This window comes from Carcharhinus amblyrhynchos, chromosome 4 (assembly GCF_965287045.1).
Source record: "Carcharhinus amblyrhynchos chromosome 4, sCarAmb.v2.hapA, whole genome shotgun sequence".
Classification (NCBI taxonomy): Eukaryota; Metazoa; Chordata; class Chondrichthyes; order Carcharhiniformes; family Carcharhinidae; genus Carcharhinus; species Carcharhinus amblyrhynchos.
In genome coordinates, this window is record NC_137327.1 from 15,404,232 (window position 1) to 15,421,054 (window position 16,823).

General features: G+C 43.8%; 1 protein-coding gene across 1 annotated transcript in view; it reads right to left on the reverse strand.

Annotated features, from left to right (window-relative positions):
• Positions 1–1,525: 1,525 nt before the first annotated feature.
• The window catches only part of LOC145342515 (hepatocyte nuclear factor 4-beta-like), a 44,128-nt gene continuing 28,830 nt past the window's right edge, over positions 1,526–16,823 (reverse strand). Inside the window, exons 3-8 of the mRNA XM_080188075.1 lie at positions 16,351–16,445; positions 12,943–13,076; positions 9,807–9,962; positions 6,720–6,807; positions 3,957–4,109; positions 1,526–1,856 (exon numbers count right to left, since the gene is read on the reverse strand). Of these exons, the coding sequence (XP_080044201.1) occupies positions 1,594–1,856; positions 3,957–4,109; positions 6,720–6,807; positions 9,807–9,962; positions 12,943–13,076; positions 16,351–16,445 (889 nt within the window). The 3' untranslated portion in view covers positions 1,526–1,593. The remainder of the gene's footprint in view (positions 1,857–3,956; positions 4,110–6,719; positions 6,808–9,806; positions 9,963–12,942; positions 13,077–16,350; positions 16,446–16,823) is intronic.

Below are 16,823 nucleotides of genomic sequence, written 5' to 3' on the forward strand. Positions count from 1 at the left end.
TTTCACACAGAGGGTAGTGAGGGTATGGAATGCTCTGCCAAGCACGGTGGTGGAGGCAGGCACGCTGGAGTTGTTTAAGAGTTACTTAGACAGGCACATGAGTGGGATGGAGATGAAGGGATATAGGAGACTTTTAAATAAGGTTCAAGGGCCTTGGGACGTCCCTGGGAATGTATAAGGATGTGGATGATACTGATGTTTTTCTCTTTTCATTCACAGGTGTTTCAGTCCGCCTTGTTGTCCAACAAGGGGCATACACGCGATGGGTCATACGAGGGCTGCTCCTGGTTGTTTCGAGAATAGCCTAGTACTTCACGTCGTTAGTGTACACTTAAACTGGACCAGATGCTGGGCAACACAACAGCCCAGTGACTATCACTGTTTGCTGTGCAGATACATGGATTTGGGCCAGTGTCTGTGGGAGTTTGCACATTCTCCCTGTGGTTGCGTGGGTTTTCTCCGGGTGCTCCGGTTTCCTCCCACACCCCAAAGATGTGCTATTAGGCTGATTGGTGTAACAAATTGTCTCTAAATTAGTTTCCCTCAATGTGGAATGCCATAAGCATAGACAAGGGTCATGGGTGGAGGGGGGACTCATAATGTTAAAATGGCGGCGCGGGCTCGTTGGGCCGAAGGGCCTGTTTCCCGGGCTGTTTTGTTCTTTGTTCTTTGGAAAAATGGCCAAACCATGGCTTCCAAGGAAAAATAGAGACAGTATTAGATCCAAGGAAGAGGTATACAAATTGGCAAGAAAAAGCAACAGATCTGAGGATTGGGAGCAGTTTAAAATTCAGAAAAGAGGACCAAGGGATTGACTAAGAAGAGGGAAAAAGAGCATGAGACGAAGGTTGCAGAGAACATAAAAACTGACTGTAAAAATTTTTATAGATATATGAAGAGAAAAAGATTAATGAAGACAAATGTAGGTCCTTTGCAGTCAGAGACAGGGGAACAAAGAAATGGCTGAACAACTAACTATATACTTCTGTTTTGACTCTTGAATTTGCTGCCATAGAAAGGCCAATACATTGTAAGTTTTCAAAAAAAACAGTTGGATATAGCTCAATGGGTGAAGGGTATCAAAAGATATGGGGGAGAAAGTGGAATCAGGCTGTAGAGTTAGATGATCAGCCCTAATCGTAATGAAGAGTGGAACAGGCGCAAAGCACCGAATGGCCTCCTCCTGCTCCTATTTTCAATGTAATTCCAGTCTCCGGTATTATTTAAAAACCAGAATTTTGGATTGCGGAATTGCTCTTAAAAGGGGAGGTGGCTCACACATCCTATCAGCCCAGGCTGGATTTAAAACCAGGCCTCAGAAGTAAAAAGTTTAACTTTGACGCAGCTACTGCAAATATACCTCTTTTTTATCTTATCGCTGTCGATCTTCTAAATTAAAGTTCTGATGCATTAACCCATTTTCACCAGTTTCCTGGTGTCACAAACTGCGGTCACATTTTCATATTAACGTTTAAACTTGAAGAGACTTATCTAATCAGCTACACGGGAATAGAAATCAAACAGACTTTCGTGACCTCAAGTCACAGCAGCAATTAACTGAACCTGCAGTTTAGTCTTGGCAACAGGCTGTAACTAAAAATAAAAAACCTGTTTCTCACCTCCCAGCAACATTTCCTGCAACAGATTATCAATCCTTGCCACTCCAAAGAGTCTGGCAAACTGAATCTGTTCAATCATCTGCCACGTGATACTCTGCAGTGATGGAAGAAGCAGCAGAATGTCACCAAACCGTCCACGTGAGTCATATTGCCGATCATTGATATAATCCTCCAGGTTGACCTGCACTTGGAATCGCATGTTTTTGATCTTTGCCGAATCGCTTACACCCCTGCAATCTACAATGGAAAAGTCACAGTAAATGAACATTTCTGTACAAATCTTTACACGTTCGATTATCATGGCACAGAAGGAGGCCATTTCGTATCTGCACTTCAAACGGGCATCATGACTTAGTGCCATCCCCCATAGATTTTTCCATTCAAGTAATCATCGAATACTCTCTTGCGTGTCTCCATTTGACCTGCTGTGAACACACTTCCAGATTTGTCTGTATAGTGCGCAAGAAACAATACTTTTTACTGTATACTTATACAGGTGACAATAATAAATCAAATCAAATCCAGACCCAACCACTCACTGTGTGATTTTTCTCATTATCTTCACATATCGCTTTATATCTGTGCCCTCTTGTTCTTGATCTTTTTACAAGATGGAACAGTTTCTCCCTACCTGCTCTGTCCAGCCCTCTCATGATTTTGAACACCTCTATCATATCTTCTCTTAGCCTTTCTCTCTCCAAGGAGAACAATCCCAATCTCTCCTATCTATCCTCATAACTGAAGTTTCTCAACCCTGGAACCATTCTTAGGAACCTCTTTTGCACTCTCTCCCATGTGCTCATATCCTTCTTATAGAGTCTGGTGGAAAAGCCAAAGTGTGTAGGGGCTAAAAAATTAGATTTGTTGAAGGTCATAATTAAAGAAATAAAGAAAAAGCCAATTACAAAGGCCAAGTTCAGCTCTGAATCAAACACACTGCTTCTCCTGGCCCAGTGCCCAGTTGCAGTATAAAGTTAATTGCATCTATTACAGTGCCAGGCAGCTGATTTTAGCTGCATATTTTTGCATGAAGAAAATCATTCTGAATATCTGATTTAAATTTGTTAGTGATTTTGTTTTTATTCATTCATTTGTAGTGAATAGATGAAAACTGTGTAAGGGAGCTTTCCATCTATTAACTTAAATGAAGTATAAAATTATGTCAACTGTCATGTCAAAGGTCCCCTTTGCTGTGCAAAAGTTTGCCAATACATGAATAATCCAGTACATTGCTTTTCACTGAAAGTTCAGGGCACAAAAAGATTGATTTCACTGAAATGGTCCAAGTATTTAGTTGACAGGAACTGTGATTGACTGCTTATGGGGGTCTCCATCTCCACAGGGGTGGGGGGCAGTGGAAGGGGAGGGGGGGAGGGTGGAGATGGAAAGTCAATAGGTCAAAAGGTCATTTCATCTAGGCTTAACCTGTTGGATTCCTGAAGATATGTTATGCAAGCAGGAAAATCCCTATTTATCTTCTTAGGTAGAGAAAAATTTGTGGTACAGAGGCATCTGAAAACGGGAAATGGTGAAAATGTACCAATATAGTCAGCACAAGTAGATGTATTGCATGAGTCATCAATAAAATATCACCATCATGGGATTGCTAGCTACAACTGACCATTCAATAATTTACAGAATAACACCAAAATTAGTGGTGTGACTATAGTGGGGTTATGCTGCAACTATGGAACTAGGCAAAGAATGGTTCGGCACAGACAAGAAGGGCCAAAAGGCCTGTTTCTGAGCTGTAATTTTCTATTGTTCTATAAGAAAACACATCCATACCAGCCATGTCCTTGTGGTTGTTCTTCCTCCAGAAGTAAAATCTCTATAGTGCAGAAGTTCTAACCATCGGGCCTGCACCGACAACAATCCCATCCAGGCCCTGTTCCTGCAACCCCACAAATTTACGCCACCAATCCCTCTAACCTATGCATCCCAGGACACTAAGGGGCAATTTAGCACGGCCAATGATCTAATCCCTGCATCTTTGGTCTGTGGGAGGAAACTGGAGCACCCGGAGGAAACCCATGCAGACACGGGGAGACTCCGCACAGACAGTGACCCAAGCCGAGAATCCAACCCAGGTCCCTGGAGCTGTGAGGCAGTGGCATTGTGGGTGACCATCATCAAGTGTAAAAGAGCCATTGTCAAAGGATTGCTAAGTTGTCTCTTAAGATGAACAGGATCTGTCTACTGCCATTTTTCTCCTCATGTTTAATTTGATTGTCTGGAATCTGAGCCTTCACCGTCAATGTCTTAACTTCCAACCTGTCTCAGGCATTGCTGAGCTATGTTGATATCTGAACAAATTCTAATCACAAAGACACTTGCCTGGATCAAAAAATACCACAGCTTTGAGGCAAGCAAATTCATTTTCATCTATCTGGAGGTCAATTAGTGGCTTCACCAGCTCATCCAGAATCCTGTTTGCAACACGCATAATCTCTAACTCTGGGCAATGCCGGGGAATGATGAAATCATTTCCTGTTGAAAAAGGATGGATTTTTGTTAGAGTTGTATCTCCAGTTCAACAAACTCGAGTTCAATATCTCCTTCCATCCCTGAAAATTATTGGAAGCTCAAAATCTACCCTATAGTTCAATGTTGTTTAGGAGAGGTGATGGCCGAGTGGTATTATCGCTAGACTATTAATCCAGAAACTCAACTAATGCTCTGGAGACCTGGGTTCGAATCCCACCAGGGCAGATGGTGGAATTTGAATTCCATAAAAAAGGTCTGGAATTAAGAATCTACTGATGACCATGAAACCATAATGTTTTTCACAGTAACATCATTGTAGTGTTACTGTAAGCCTACTTGTGACTAATAAATCAATTTAGACCATTGTCGACAGTCAGAAAAACCCACCTTTCACTAGTGTCCTTTAGGGAAGGAAATCTGCCGTCTTTGCCTGGTCTGACTTACATGTGACCCCAGCACCACACAATGTGCTTGATTCTCAATTGCCCTGGGGCAACTAGGGATGGGCAACAAATGCTGGCCAACTCTTCGAAGTTGTTAAGTGAAATGGTGGGGGGGGGGGGTGATTTTCAAACACTCCAAGCCTGAGGGACTGGGTATTGGGAAGAGGAATGCACTGAGAACCATCCTTGCCCACGACACCTCTCTCCTGCCATCACTCACCAATGTTCTGGGCCCCTTGTGAATAATGGGGCCTCTGATGGATGGATGCATTACCACCAACAGCCACCATCACCACCGTGGCTCTACTGAGCAATGCATAACTGCCGGTCTCTGATTGGTCAGTAGCTTTGGGGTGTGTGTGGGTGGGTGTGTTGGGCGAGGTTGATGGGGAGAGGTTGGATTTCTGCTCCAAGGTCTTTAGTCCCTGGAAAGTCCTACTGCAGCCCAGTTATGTGCCTGATTGGCACTTAGTTTGAGTGAACCAGCCCAGAAGTAGGCAACGTGGTGATTTCATTGCTTTCCAACTGGCAGGTGAGCACTTGGCATCTACATTACATACACTTACATTTTGAAAATCAAGCATATGGTTTTCATATTTACTCTACTCTCATTAACTGAACAGTTAATATTTTTTGAAAACCCTAATATCCAGGTACAGGTCATCACAAACAAATACACAGATTCTCAGAATGTGGGGGAGGCCTCTGACCAATCATTAAGATTCTCAAAATAGACTTGTGAATTAACAAGATACTGTGATATATGTACACTGGGGGTTTGGGGTGCATACTGCCACTTTAAGAGTGTGGGTCAATGTGACCCCTGAGGTGGGGTTAGCTCCAGCCAGGTGGAACCTGGTTAAGCAGTCGGGGATCTGACTGTGAGACAGTACACACCTGGAATAAAGTTTCTCAGTGTTTAAGTTACAAGGCCTATATTGTGGTTCTCCTTGCACCATACTTCAATAAATGCATACATAAAAACAATGAGGGATCACACAATCTACACCTGTAATGAGCGAATAGCTAAAATTTACAAAGTTGCAGTTGAACTATCTTTAACATTGAATTTTGAAATTAGTGTTATAAAAGGAAAATGGTGAAAACTTCACAAACCATTGAAGTTCAGTGAATAGAACTACATGGGCTGTTTTATTTATCAACCACTGATAGAATCACAGAATACCTACTGTACAGAAGGAGGTCATTCGGCCCATTGAGTCTGTACCGAAAACAAACCCACCCAGGCCCTATTCCGGTAATCCCACACATTTACCCTGCTAAAACCCCTGACATTAGGGTCAATTTAGCATAGCCAATCTACCTAACCCGCACATCTTCAGGACTGTGGGAGGAAATCGGAGCACCCGGAGGAAACCCACGCAGACACGGGGAGAACGTGCAAACTCCACACCGACAGTGACCCGAGGCCGGAATTGAACCTGGGTCCCTGGCGCTGTGAGGCAGCAGTGCCAACCATTGTGCTGCCATGTCGGGCCAAAGTCTTTGGAGTGTGAGGGGATACAAACTACATTTGTATGTTTAAGATGGATGTGTGCTTTTCTCTAATAGAGTATGGTGTGCATTTATTCTTGGGTCCCCTCACATTCCAAAGACATTGATGCTTTACAAATGGCCAAGCAGTGCAATTGCTTTATTAACTCACTTATGAATGGTTGACAGCTCATCACAATGCTTGGAAATGTCACTGCAATTAACGGCAGAACTAAAATCTTGGGAGTAAAGAAATACACGAAAGCAGTAATTTCTAGGATAGGAGATCTCTGACATCCAATTAAACAGATAACCCCAATTATGTGTAATTATGTTGCAACATATGCCAGCTGAAATCCATTGCAACTTGCTGAAAAGTAGCTATTCTGTTAGTCTGATATTTTCTAAATGAGTCTTGTAAACCCAATGGGCGATTCACTGCACACACTGGGATATAACTCCAGTTTTTGCATAATTGGATGAAGTCTAACCATTTGAATCAGTAAAGTTATATACAGCGACAACAGCGATTAAATGTTCCTCAAGCGAAGTCCGCAGGCCACGATGAGGAGCCGGAACTTAAAAAGAAAACATCTTGACCGCCCTCGTTAACAGAAATTCAAAGCATTTTGAAAACTGAAAAGCCACTCACGACATCCAAGAGGGCAATTCTTACCGAGCAAGAGGATGTCCTTGTAGGGAATCGAACGTCTGGCCAGACCCAGCAGCAAGTGCTCCCCTGCATGAGCTCTAAGCAATGCAACCTAGACCGACAATGAGAAGATCACAGGACTATTTCAGCACTTTGAAGCTATTCTGAAATATTGTGACTGATTTGTATCTCAGACTTACTCACCATTATTCCAAATCCTTTGACATCCGCAGCTCATAAAACTGTTAATCGCAGTTTAGAAACATTCAATTGATAGTCTCTTGGGGGAGAGAATTCCTCATTTCTGTTGCCTTTGTTAATGAAACATTTCTCCCTGATTTCAACTTCAGTTAATCTAGCAATATTTTAAGATTATGCCCCTCATTCTGGATTTCACCACCAGAAGAAATTATTCCTTGTATCAGCTCCATTAAATCAGTTTAAACACACCAAACCCCTTAAACATTTAAACTCAATGCAAGCTAGGTTCAGGCAGCCTATCCTCACTATTTACTCTTCGAAGCTCCGATAACAAGTTTGGTGATGCTACACTATGGGGTGGATTTTCCCGTTCTGCCCACTACAGGAATCGTAGCGAGCGAAGGGCAGACCATGGAAAGGTCCGTTGACCCCGGGCGGGATTTTCTGGTTTTGATGCAAGTTTGGGGATGAAAAAAATATCAGCCATGATTGAATTGCAGAGCAGACTCAATGGGCTGAGTGGCCTAATTCTTATGTTCTTATGGTCTAAGTGCAGCCTGAAAGTCCTGCCCTATATCCCCTCCATGATCAATTATACCCTCTTGAAGGTGCAATGCCCAAAACTGAATGGATTTGGATCAAAGAGGAAGCATCACTTTCCCCCTTGATTAAAATGCCAGCGTTTTATCATCCTTCTGGATTGCATGTTGTACTTGTGTTTTAAGGATTAATGTACCCAGATGCCCAAACCCGTTTGATCCAGCATGGTTATTAGTCCCTTGCCCGCGATTATAAACATACTTTAATTTGTTTCTTCGGGATCCGAAGTGGATTGTCCCACATTAATTTGCTTCCTATCTTAATTTCTGCATGTTCGATTGTAACATCCTGCTCCAATCGGAACAGCTTGCTGTGCCTCCTCATACCATCTGTGGGAGCGCATATCGCAAACCTCACACCCTGCCACCAAAATGTTTAAAAGCAATCAGCTTTATCAAACCTAACATTTTATTGTGCTTAGAATCAATACACAGGTAGTTTAAATATTATCAATGCATTGTTCAAAACAGTTCTTGTAGGCTCTTGGTTAACTCTACTTCAGGGGAAGAATTGCCTCCCCCTCTGGGGGGTTATTCTGAGGCAGGTAGGAGGAATGATGGTGGGTTGGGTGGCGGGGGAGGGGTGGGGGGGGGTGGAGGTGCGAGCATGAGATTGCAGGATGGGATTCCCTCTGGCTTCCCACTTCCTACCGGCTGCCTCTCCCTCTGTGATTTGAGGCTGGGGTGGGACAAGGCTTCACTCAGGATGTCCACCCTTGCTCCAATTGAAGCTTTTTTTAAAGTTTATTTATTAGTGTCACAAGTGGGCTTACATTAACACTGCAACAAAGTTACAGTGAAAATCCCCTTGTCGCCACACTTCGGTGCCAGTTCGGGTACACTGAGGGAGAATTTAGCACGGCCAATGCACCCCAACCAGCACGTCTTTCAGGCTGTGGAATGAAACCGGAGCACCTGGAGAAAACCCACACAGACACAGGGAGAATGTGCAAACTCCACACTGACAGTGACCCAAGGCTGGGAATTGAACCCAGGTCCCTGGCACTGTGAGGCTAACCATTGTGCCAACATGTCATCCTGACCAATTAATAGCCATTTCCCACCCAGCCTTGAACTTTAGTCCGGCAGGTGGCTGACAGTTCAGAGGGAATAAACCCAAAAAAGAAGGAAGGTTGACCTTGGATGAGAAAGGAGAAGGGAGGTGTAGGCGCCAACATCAGGAAGTCCTTCTGACTGGAAACATCCTCTACTTAAGGCTGGGTGACCTCTGGACCTTTCTCCCATTGGCCTATCCTCTGAGATCCTGATTTCCCCCCAATACCTTCCCTACCCTCCCTGCTCTGTGACCCCTGACATTTTCCTGGGTCTCTGGCTCCTGGGACTTTGTCTCTGGCAGCTCTGCGCAGTTCCTCTTCCAGCCAGTGCAGCGCTGTTACTGGAGTGACTGGAGAGCTGCTGACTGGCAGTTCTCCAAAGTGGGACATCTCCTAATGGCTATAGGGCAGTAGTACTGCTTTATGCCAATCAACACTCTTTGGAGTGTTAAATGGCAGCAGGGCTTTCGAGTTGGTGGGCTTGTGGGGGACTTGGTTCCCATCATTCCAAAAATTTAGGGCCAGATTTTAAATGAATGGACTGTGCTTTTCAGATATGATAGAACATAGAACAGTACAGCACAGGAACAGGCCCTTCAGCCTACGATGTTGTACTGAACATGACGCCAAATTAAACGAATTCAATTCAATTTTGTTATTTTATAGTGTACAAATACAACAGAAAGAGGCCATTCAGCCCATTGTGGCTGCACTGACTCTCTGACAGAGTATCTTACCCAGGCCCTATGCCCATAACCCTATGCACTCACCCTGCTAATCCCCCTAACCTACACATTTTGGGACACTATGGGGAAATTTAGCCATTGTTTTAAATAGGTGACATGGTGACACACCGGTTAGCACTGCTGCCTCACAGCGCCAGGGACCTGGGTTTGATTCCCTGGAGACAATAAGCTTTAGAGAGTTAAAGCAAGCAGAGAGAAGTGGAAACTTGTTACTACACTTATTGAAGTGAAACATGACTGAGGACCTAGTGCTGCAATCCTCATGGAATTCTGTTGTGCAGAATGAGGCCGTTCAGCCCATCGTGTCTGTGGTAACTCTCCAACAGAGCATCTTACCCAGACCCACCCCAGCCCTACTTCCCTAACGCCACACATTTAACCCTCCTGACCTACACACCTTGGTACACTAACCAAAGACAGGGACAGGATTGTGCAACACCACCCGGGGTAACATAAAAATATATTCTTTTAAACAAGAGTACATTTCTATTTTGTGCGGCTTTCACTGACCTGGTCATCCAGTAGTAGTTCACAGAATGCTGGGATAGCTTTTGCCCATTCTACCAGGACAAGGAGCTGCTGTTTCATGGACTCACTGACGTCGTTGATAGTGGCCACCTTCTTCAACGCAATGTCGGCATGATGAACAGGATTTAAAGCAGACATCTACCAAAGGAGAAAATTCTTCAATCATTACAAGAGGCACTTAAGAGTCTGTGATAATGAGAGTTGACTTCTGCAGTGAGGTACCAAGAATGGAAAGGTCAGTGTCACATCATCAGGGAGAGTTAATTAGGTCAGCTCACTGGAGAATTGTAAGTAGCAAGGTGAGCTTTTTTAATTAAAGATATCAACAAAACTAAATTACATTCAAATGAAACTGTTTACATGGAATAATATTCATGGATATCACAAAGGCCAAATCTATTTCAGTAATGACACAAACCATTATTTATTATTATAATAATTTGTTATTTATTAGTCACAAGTAAGGCTTACATTAACACTGCAGTGAAGTTACTGTGAAAATACCCTCGTCGCCACACTCCGGTGCCTGTTCAGATACGCTGAGGGAGAATTTACATGGCCACTGCACCTAACCAGAACGGCTTTTGGAGTATATGAGGAGACCGGACCACCTGGAGGAAACTCACACAGACACGGAGAGAATGTGCAGACTCCGCACAGATAGTGACCCAAACTGGGAATCAAACGTGGGTCCCTGGAGCTGTGAGGCAGCAGTGCTAACCACTGCGCCACCATGCCACCCCATTAATAATTAGTGCAATAATGCACTCCAGCATGATTAGTGTTTGTGAAGATCTGAGAAGAAATGTATTCGGTGCCCTTTATTCAATTCAATGAGTGTAAGAACTGTTACTGAGCATCTCCAGCAGATGGCGTCACAGTGATCCACTCCAAACAGAGAAGATATGAATAACCCTGAGTAATGAACGATTGTTACAGATAGTTGTCAAGTTGCACACTTTTAATATAGGAATGACTTTCCAATGCTTATGAAACAGATTAGAACAAAAACTGTCTGGAGACAATAAGCTTTAGAAAGTTAAAACAGGCAGGGAGAAGTGGAAAGGCCAATTTGAAATTCAACATGACGAGAACCTAGAGCCGCAATTCTCATGGAAACCCTATAGTGCAGAAATGAGGCCATTCAGCCCATTGTGTCTACATCAACTCTCCAACAGAGCATCATACCCAGGCCCACTCCCAACCTACCCCCACAACCCCATACATTTAATCCCCCTAACCTACACACTTCGGTACACTAAGTGGCAATTTAGGATGGCCAATCCACCAAACCGACACATCTTTGGACTGTGGGAGGAAACCGGAGCACCCAAAGAAAACCTGTGCAGGCACAGGGAGAACATGCAAACACCACACAGACAGACACCCAAGGCCGGAATCAAACCCAGGTCTCTGGCGCTGCGATGCAGCAGTGCTAACCACTGTGCCACTGAGCCACCCATTTTAAAACGGCTAAATTTCCCCATAGTGTCCCAAAATGTGTAGGTTAGGAGGGTTAGCATGGTGAGTGAATGGGGTTATGAGTATAGAGTGTGGGTAAGATGCTCTGTCCGAGAGTCATTACATTCTCAATGGGCTGAATGGGCTTTTCCTGCACTGTAGGATTCTATGATTCTATTAGGTCTGCATCAGTGGAACTCTTCTCAAAACATGATTTACTCCGTGCATTTTGCCTGTTTAACTATTGTATCTTCCATCATAATTCCACTCTATAAAAAACTTCCCATCATTTTCAGCAATCCACCAAGACAGGTGACTCAGTAACTCCATGGCTGTTGCTAGCTTTACACTACTGTAATCACTTGTAAATACAAATGCAACCCAACAGCTAGATACATCATAAATGTTACAGTTAGATGAAGGCGTGACAACATTTTAAGATTCAGATGGGAAAGAAAGACTCACATTTGTACAGCACCTTTCATGATCTCAGGATGCGTCAAAGTGTTTTACAGTCAAAGAGTTGATTTTTCTAGTCTAGGATCAGAAGGTGGCGCAGTGGTTAGCACTGCTGCCTCACAGCTCCAGGGACCCAGGTTCAGTTCCGGCCTTGGGTGACTATCTGCGTGGTCAGTCCAAAGTCCCGCACTCCAAACATGCGCAGGTTAGGTGGATTAGCCAATGCTTAAATTGCCCCTTAATGTCCCAAAATGTGTAGATTAGATGGATTAACCATGGTAAATGTGTGGAGTTATGGGGACAGGATGGGGAGAAGGCCTGGGTAAGATACCCTGCCAAACAGTCAGTGCAGGCTCGATGGGATGAGTTGCCTCTTCTGGAATGTAGAGATTCTACACAGCACCTTCCAAACCCATGAGTACTTCCATCTAGAAGGGCAAGGCCAGCAGTTGCATGGGAACACCACTACCTGCAAGTTCTCCTCCAACAAGCCACTCACAGTCCTGACGTGGAAATATATCACCATTCCTTCGCAGTGGCTGGGTTAAAATCCTGGAAATCACCCCACCCCCCATCCCCAACAGCATTGTGGGTCAACCCCTGTGGACTACAGCGGTTCAAGAAGGCAGCTCACCACCACCTTCTCAAGGGCAATTAGGGATGGACAATAAATGCTGGTCAGCCAGCGATGCTCATGTCCCATGAATGAATAAAAAAAACTGTGAGGACTTAAATCCACAACCATGCACTCAGATAAGGTGATATTTACAAACTCCTTGGGCTCCATTTATACATGATGCAGAGTTGCCAGCGTTGGACTGGGGTAGGCACCGTAAGTAGTCTCAGAACACCAGGTTAAAGTCCAACAGGTTTATTTGGGACATGAGATTTCAAAGTACTCATCTGAAGAAGGGGCAACGCTCGTACTACCAAATAAGCCTGTAGGACTTTAACCTGGTGTTGTGAGACTACTTACTGTCCATTTACACAGTTTATGAAAGCACATAACCTAATTAATTTGGTCAGACACATCATAGTCATACCGTGCAAAATAGGACCCGTGGTCCATCAATTCTGCATGAACCGTAACTACTACTAAAGGCGCACTAATCCCATTCTCCTGGTGTGAAATTAATTATTGAATTCCATTTTTCATTGAGAAATAATTTGCAAAATATTTCATAGCTTTGTGCATCACTCTGTTCAGTTGTTTGGGTAAAGTTACCTGCCTAGCCATTGCTTCCGCTTGGACCAATGTAGCAATCGAGAGAGATCCAATATCTTCATAGCTGTTTCTGCGAATGCTGATTCTGTCTCTTTCGTTCTGTACAGCTTTGCAAAAGAAAAAGTTACATGTTAAATCGCGAGCGTCAATGTTCAAAAATTAGACTGTACATCCCTCCCTGAAACATTTTGCCTTTGGCAAGTTAGTGACAAGTAATAACTTGCATTCTTATAGCACCTTTCACAACCTCAAGAACTCCCAAATTATTTTACACCCATGTAATTGATTTGAATGTAGCCGCTAATGACACCCAATTTCCCCCAATCGGGTTGTAGGACCAGGAAGTTTGCGGTGTGAGGTAACATCTGAGCTCCACAGATTGGGAGGGACAGTGGGAGAGGGGGTATGGTGGGGGAATGGGAGGGGAGGGGCAGAGGACACAGCCTTAAAATAAGTTGGGGGGGGTGCAGTTTAGAACAGAGTTGAGGAGGAACTTCTTCTCTCAGAGGGTGATGAATCTCTGGAATTCTCTGCCCGTTGAATGGTAGAGGCTATCACGCTGAACATGTTTAAGTCACAGGTAGATAGGTTTTTAATAGACAGGGGAATTAAGGTTTATGGGGAGCAGGCGGGAAAGTGGAACTGATCCACTTCAGATTAGCCATGATCTTGTTCAATGGCGGGGCAGGCTCGAAGGGCTAGATGGCCTACTCCTGCTCCTATCTCTTATGTTCACTCACCCCTCCCACCCACCTCTTCTCAAAGCCCGAGTGGACCCAAACCTCAGTCCCAGCCCCTTGTCCCTAAGCTTCAGTTTAATATCTTAATACCAAAAGGCACCTCCGCGATGTAACAACCCTGTTAGCTCCGGGTTCAAATCCCATAATAGCTGCTAAATCTTGCAAGTGGCTAAAAATAGGGCGGGGGGGATGAATTACTGTTACTGTCCCCAGGGTCCCAGAGTCTGGGAAGATCTAACGCAGGCCAGTTAAGAGCCTGATGGGTATTTAATTGTGGGCCGGTGGGCCTTCCCAAGAGAAGCGATCTGGGGCTAATGCCCGGAGGCAACACCCCATTGCCAACATTGAATCTCTCCACTCCCACACGGCCTCAACCTAGTTCCATCAAATGCCAGCGCTGTTTTCTTAAGATAATGTATGGAAAATTGTACAGAGCACAAGTTCACAAGACACTCCTGGTGGACTGAACGCCTCTTGAGAGGACAATTTGCCACTTCAGTATTCTGGGCAATTCTGTACTGCATGTATTCACCAGCAGATGGCAATCTGCTGCTACATTTTGTTCTGTATATTTCTTACGCGCTTCAATTACTGGAAAGAAGAAATGTGAATCGCCTTAAGTATTCTGCAGATTTGGTTTACTTCTTCCCATTTCTTTACTGTTTTAGATTAAAAGAATTTCACAAGGCTCATACACAGAGTGACAGTAGTATTTTACAGAGGGAGAAGACTTCCTGCATGGACTAGTTGTAATAAAAGCATAAATCTGTTCTTTAAAAGCATCTAACAGACGGAATTTCTTTCTCCATTTTTGATGGGGACAAACTACAATGACACGGTTCTAAAATAACAAATGAATCGCTGAAGTTAACTGCAGATTTGTAGAATTTGCATTCTCCAGCATAGTAGCAACTTAGCCTGGACATCAAAAATATTCTCCATAGCTTTTCTAGAATTGTTTATTGCTTCAGGTTCCAGGTTGTATACAATGACTGCCTTCAATTTTACTTTAGTTTAGAAGGTTAGCACAAGAGGAGAGACTGAGTAGACTGGGGCTATACTCATTGGAATTCAGAAGGATGAGGGGGGATCTTATAGAAACATATAAGATTATGAAGGGAATAGATAAGGTAGAAGCAGGGAGGTTGTTTCCACTGGTGGGTGAAACCAGAGCTAGGAGGTATAGCCTCAAAATAAGTGGGAGAAGATTTAGGACTGAGTCGAAGAAGAATCCAGCAAGGGGTTGTGAATCTGTGGAATTCCCTGCCCAGTGAAGCAGTTGAGACATCTCATTGGATGTTTTTAAGGCAAGGATAGATAGATTTTTGAACAGTAAAGGAATTAAGAGTTATGGTGAGTGGGTGGATAAGTGGAGCTGAGTCCACGAAAAGACCAGCCATGATTTTACTGAATGTCAGAGGTTCAAGGAGCCAGATGGCCTACTCCTACTCCTACTTCTTATGTTCTTACACATGTTGGGCAAGTAGAAAGAAAATGTACAAAACAGTTTGGGGGTCGAATTTGGATCTGGTTTATGGGAGATAAATAGGTGCAATGAAGCTGTATCTCTTGGACAAATGTCCTGCCCTTTCCCCTTCAAGATTGTTGTAAATCATCCAGTGTGAAACTGAGTACAGCATTTTTCAGGCATCTGGGGTGACTGCCTACAACAAGCGTTAAGCCCCTTGCAGATACCAATGAAGAGCCTAAGGGCCAGATTCTCCAATATCCATTCCCGCCGCAGTGAGAACGGCGAATTTGATGCTCATTCACCGCCGGAGAATGGCACCGGACAAACCCAGCCACGGGCAAGGTCAGAGGATTTTTTGGCATAAATGCCTGTTTGAAGATCCCGCAAGGAAATTCGGCCGGCACATAGTTATTAAAGATAGAAGATAAAGGTAAGAAGAAAATGAGTGAGAGACAGAAAAGATGATGGTGGCGAACTCCCTCCCAAAGAGAGGTCAGCCATGCTTAATGCGAACTTCACCCTTCAAGTATTAAACCTCTGGAAACTGTTCAGGGATTTACTAGCCAAAAGTTTTCCACAGTGTACCACAAGGTGCGGGAGCAGAATTGAAATTCCTACAGGAGCGTGAGAATGTTTTTGAAAGAGAGCGAGAGAAGGTAAATTTGACTTTATCCAATTTTCCTGTGTTTAGCAAAATCCTAGATGTATAAGTTACAAGTCTTCTTCATCCATTCATTCAACACTTGGTTCTCTGCAACATTGATTTGCTCAGGCAGGTTAATAGATTAACTGACGCATGTTTCACTGTGGTTGTAACGCCAAGCTTTGACAAGATACATGAGCAGCCAAGTGATGGTTAAGCTGTAATGGTCGTGTTTGGAATTCCCAGTAATATTTTATTGTGTCTTTTCAACAAATTAAGATTAACAGTGGTATTTGTAATGTGTTGTAAGATTTGAACAGATGTGAGATTTCAGTGTCAGTGTGCAGGATTAATGGAATCTTCTCTTAACACAACACTAGAAGGTAAGGAATTATTATACCATTAAGCCTTTATGGGTGACAGTGGTAGTAAGAATTATTCTGTATCAGGTCTGATCCTACATGCCAAAGTGTGAACTTTACATTGATCTAACCGGAGAATGCAGCAGAATAGATGTATATCCCTACCTTCTTTTCTCATCCCAGCTCTGAAGCATTTCTTGAGTCTGCAGTACCTGCACTGGTTTCTTTTATCTTTGTCAACCACGCACTGCCTGTTAAACCTGTGGACAGGAAAGATAATATTGATCATTTCACTCGTTGAAATGATTTTTTCATTGTTGTACCTTTCACCTTTCTCCAAAACGTAGCACATGTTTTGATATAGCATTTATTTATTTGTTAGTCACAAATAGGTTTACATTCACACTGCAACGGAGTTACCCTGAAAAGACCCCATCGCCACACTCTGGCACCTGCTCCGGTTCACTGAGGGAGAATTAAGCATGGCCATTGCACCAAACCAGCACACCTTTGGACTTTGGGAGGCAACTGGAGCACCCAGAGAAAACCCATGCAGAAACAGCGAGAATGTGTAAACTCCACACAGTCAGTGACTCAACCCGGGAATCGAACTTGGGTCCCTGGCACTGTGAGGCAGC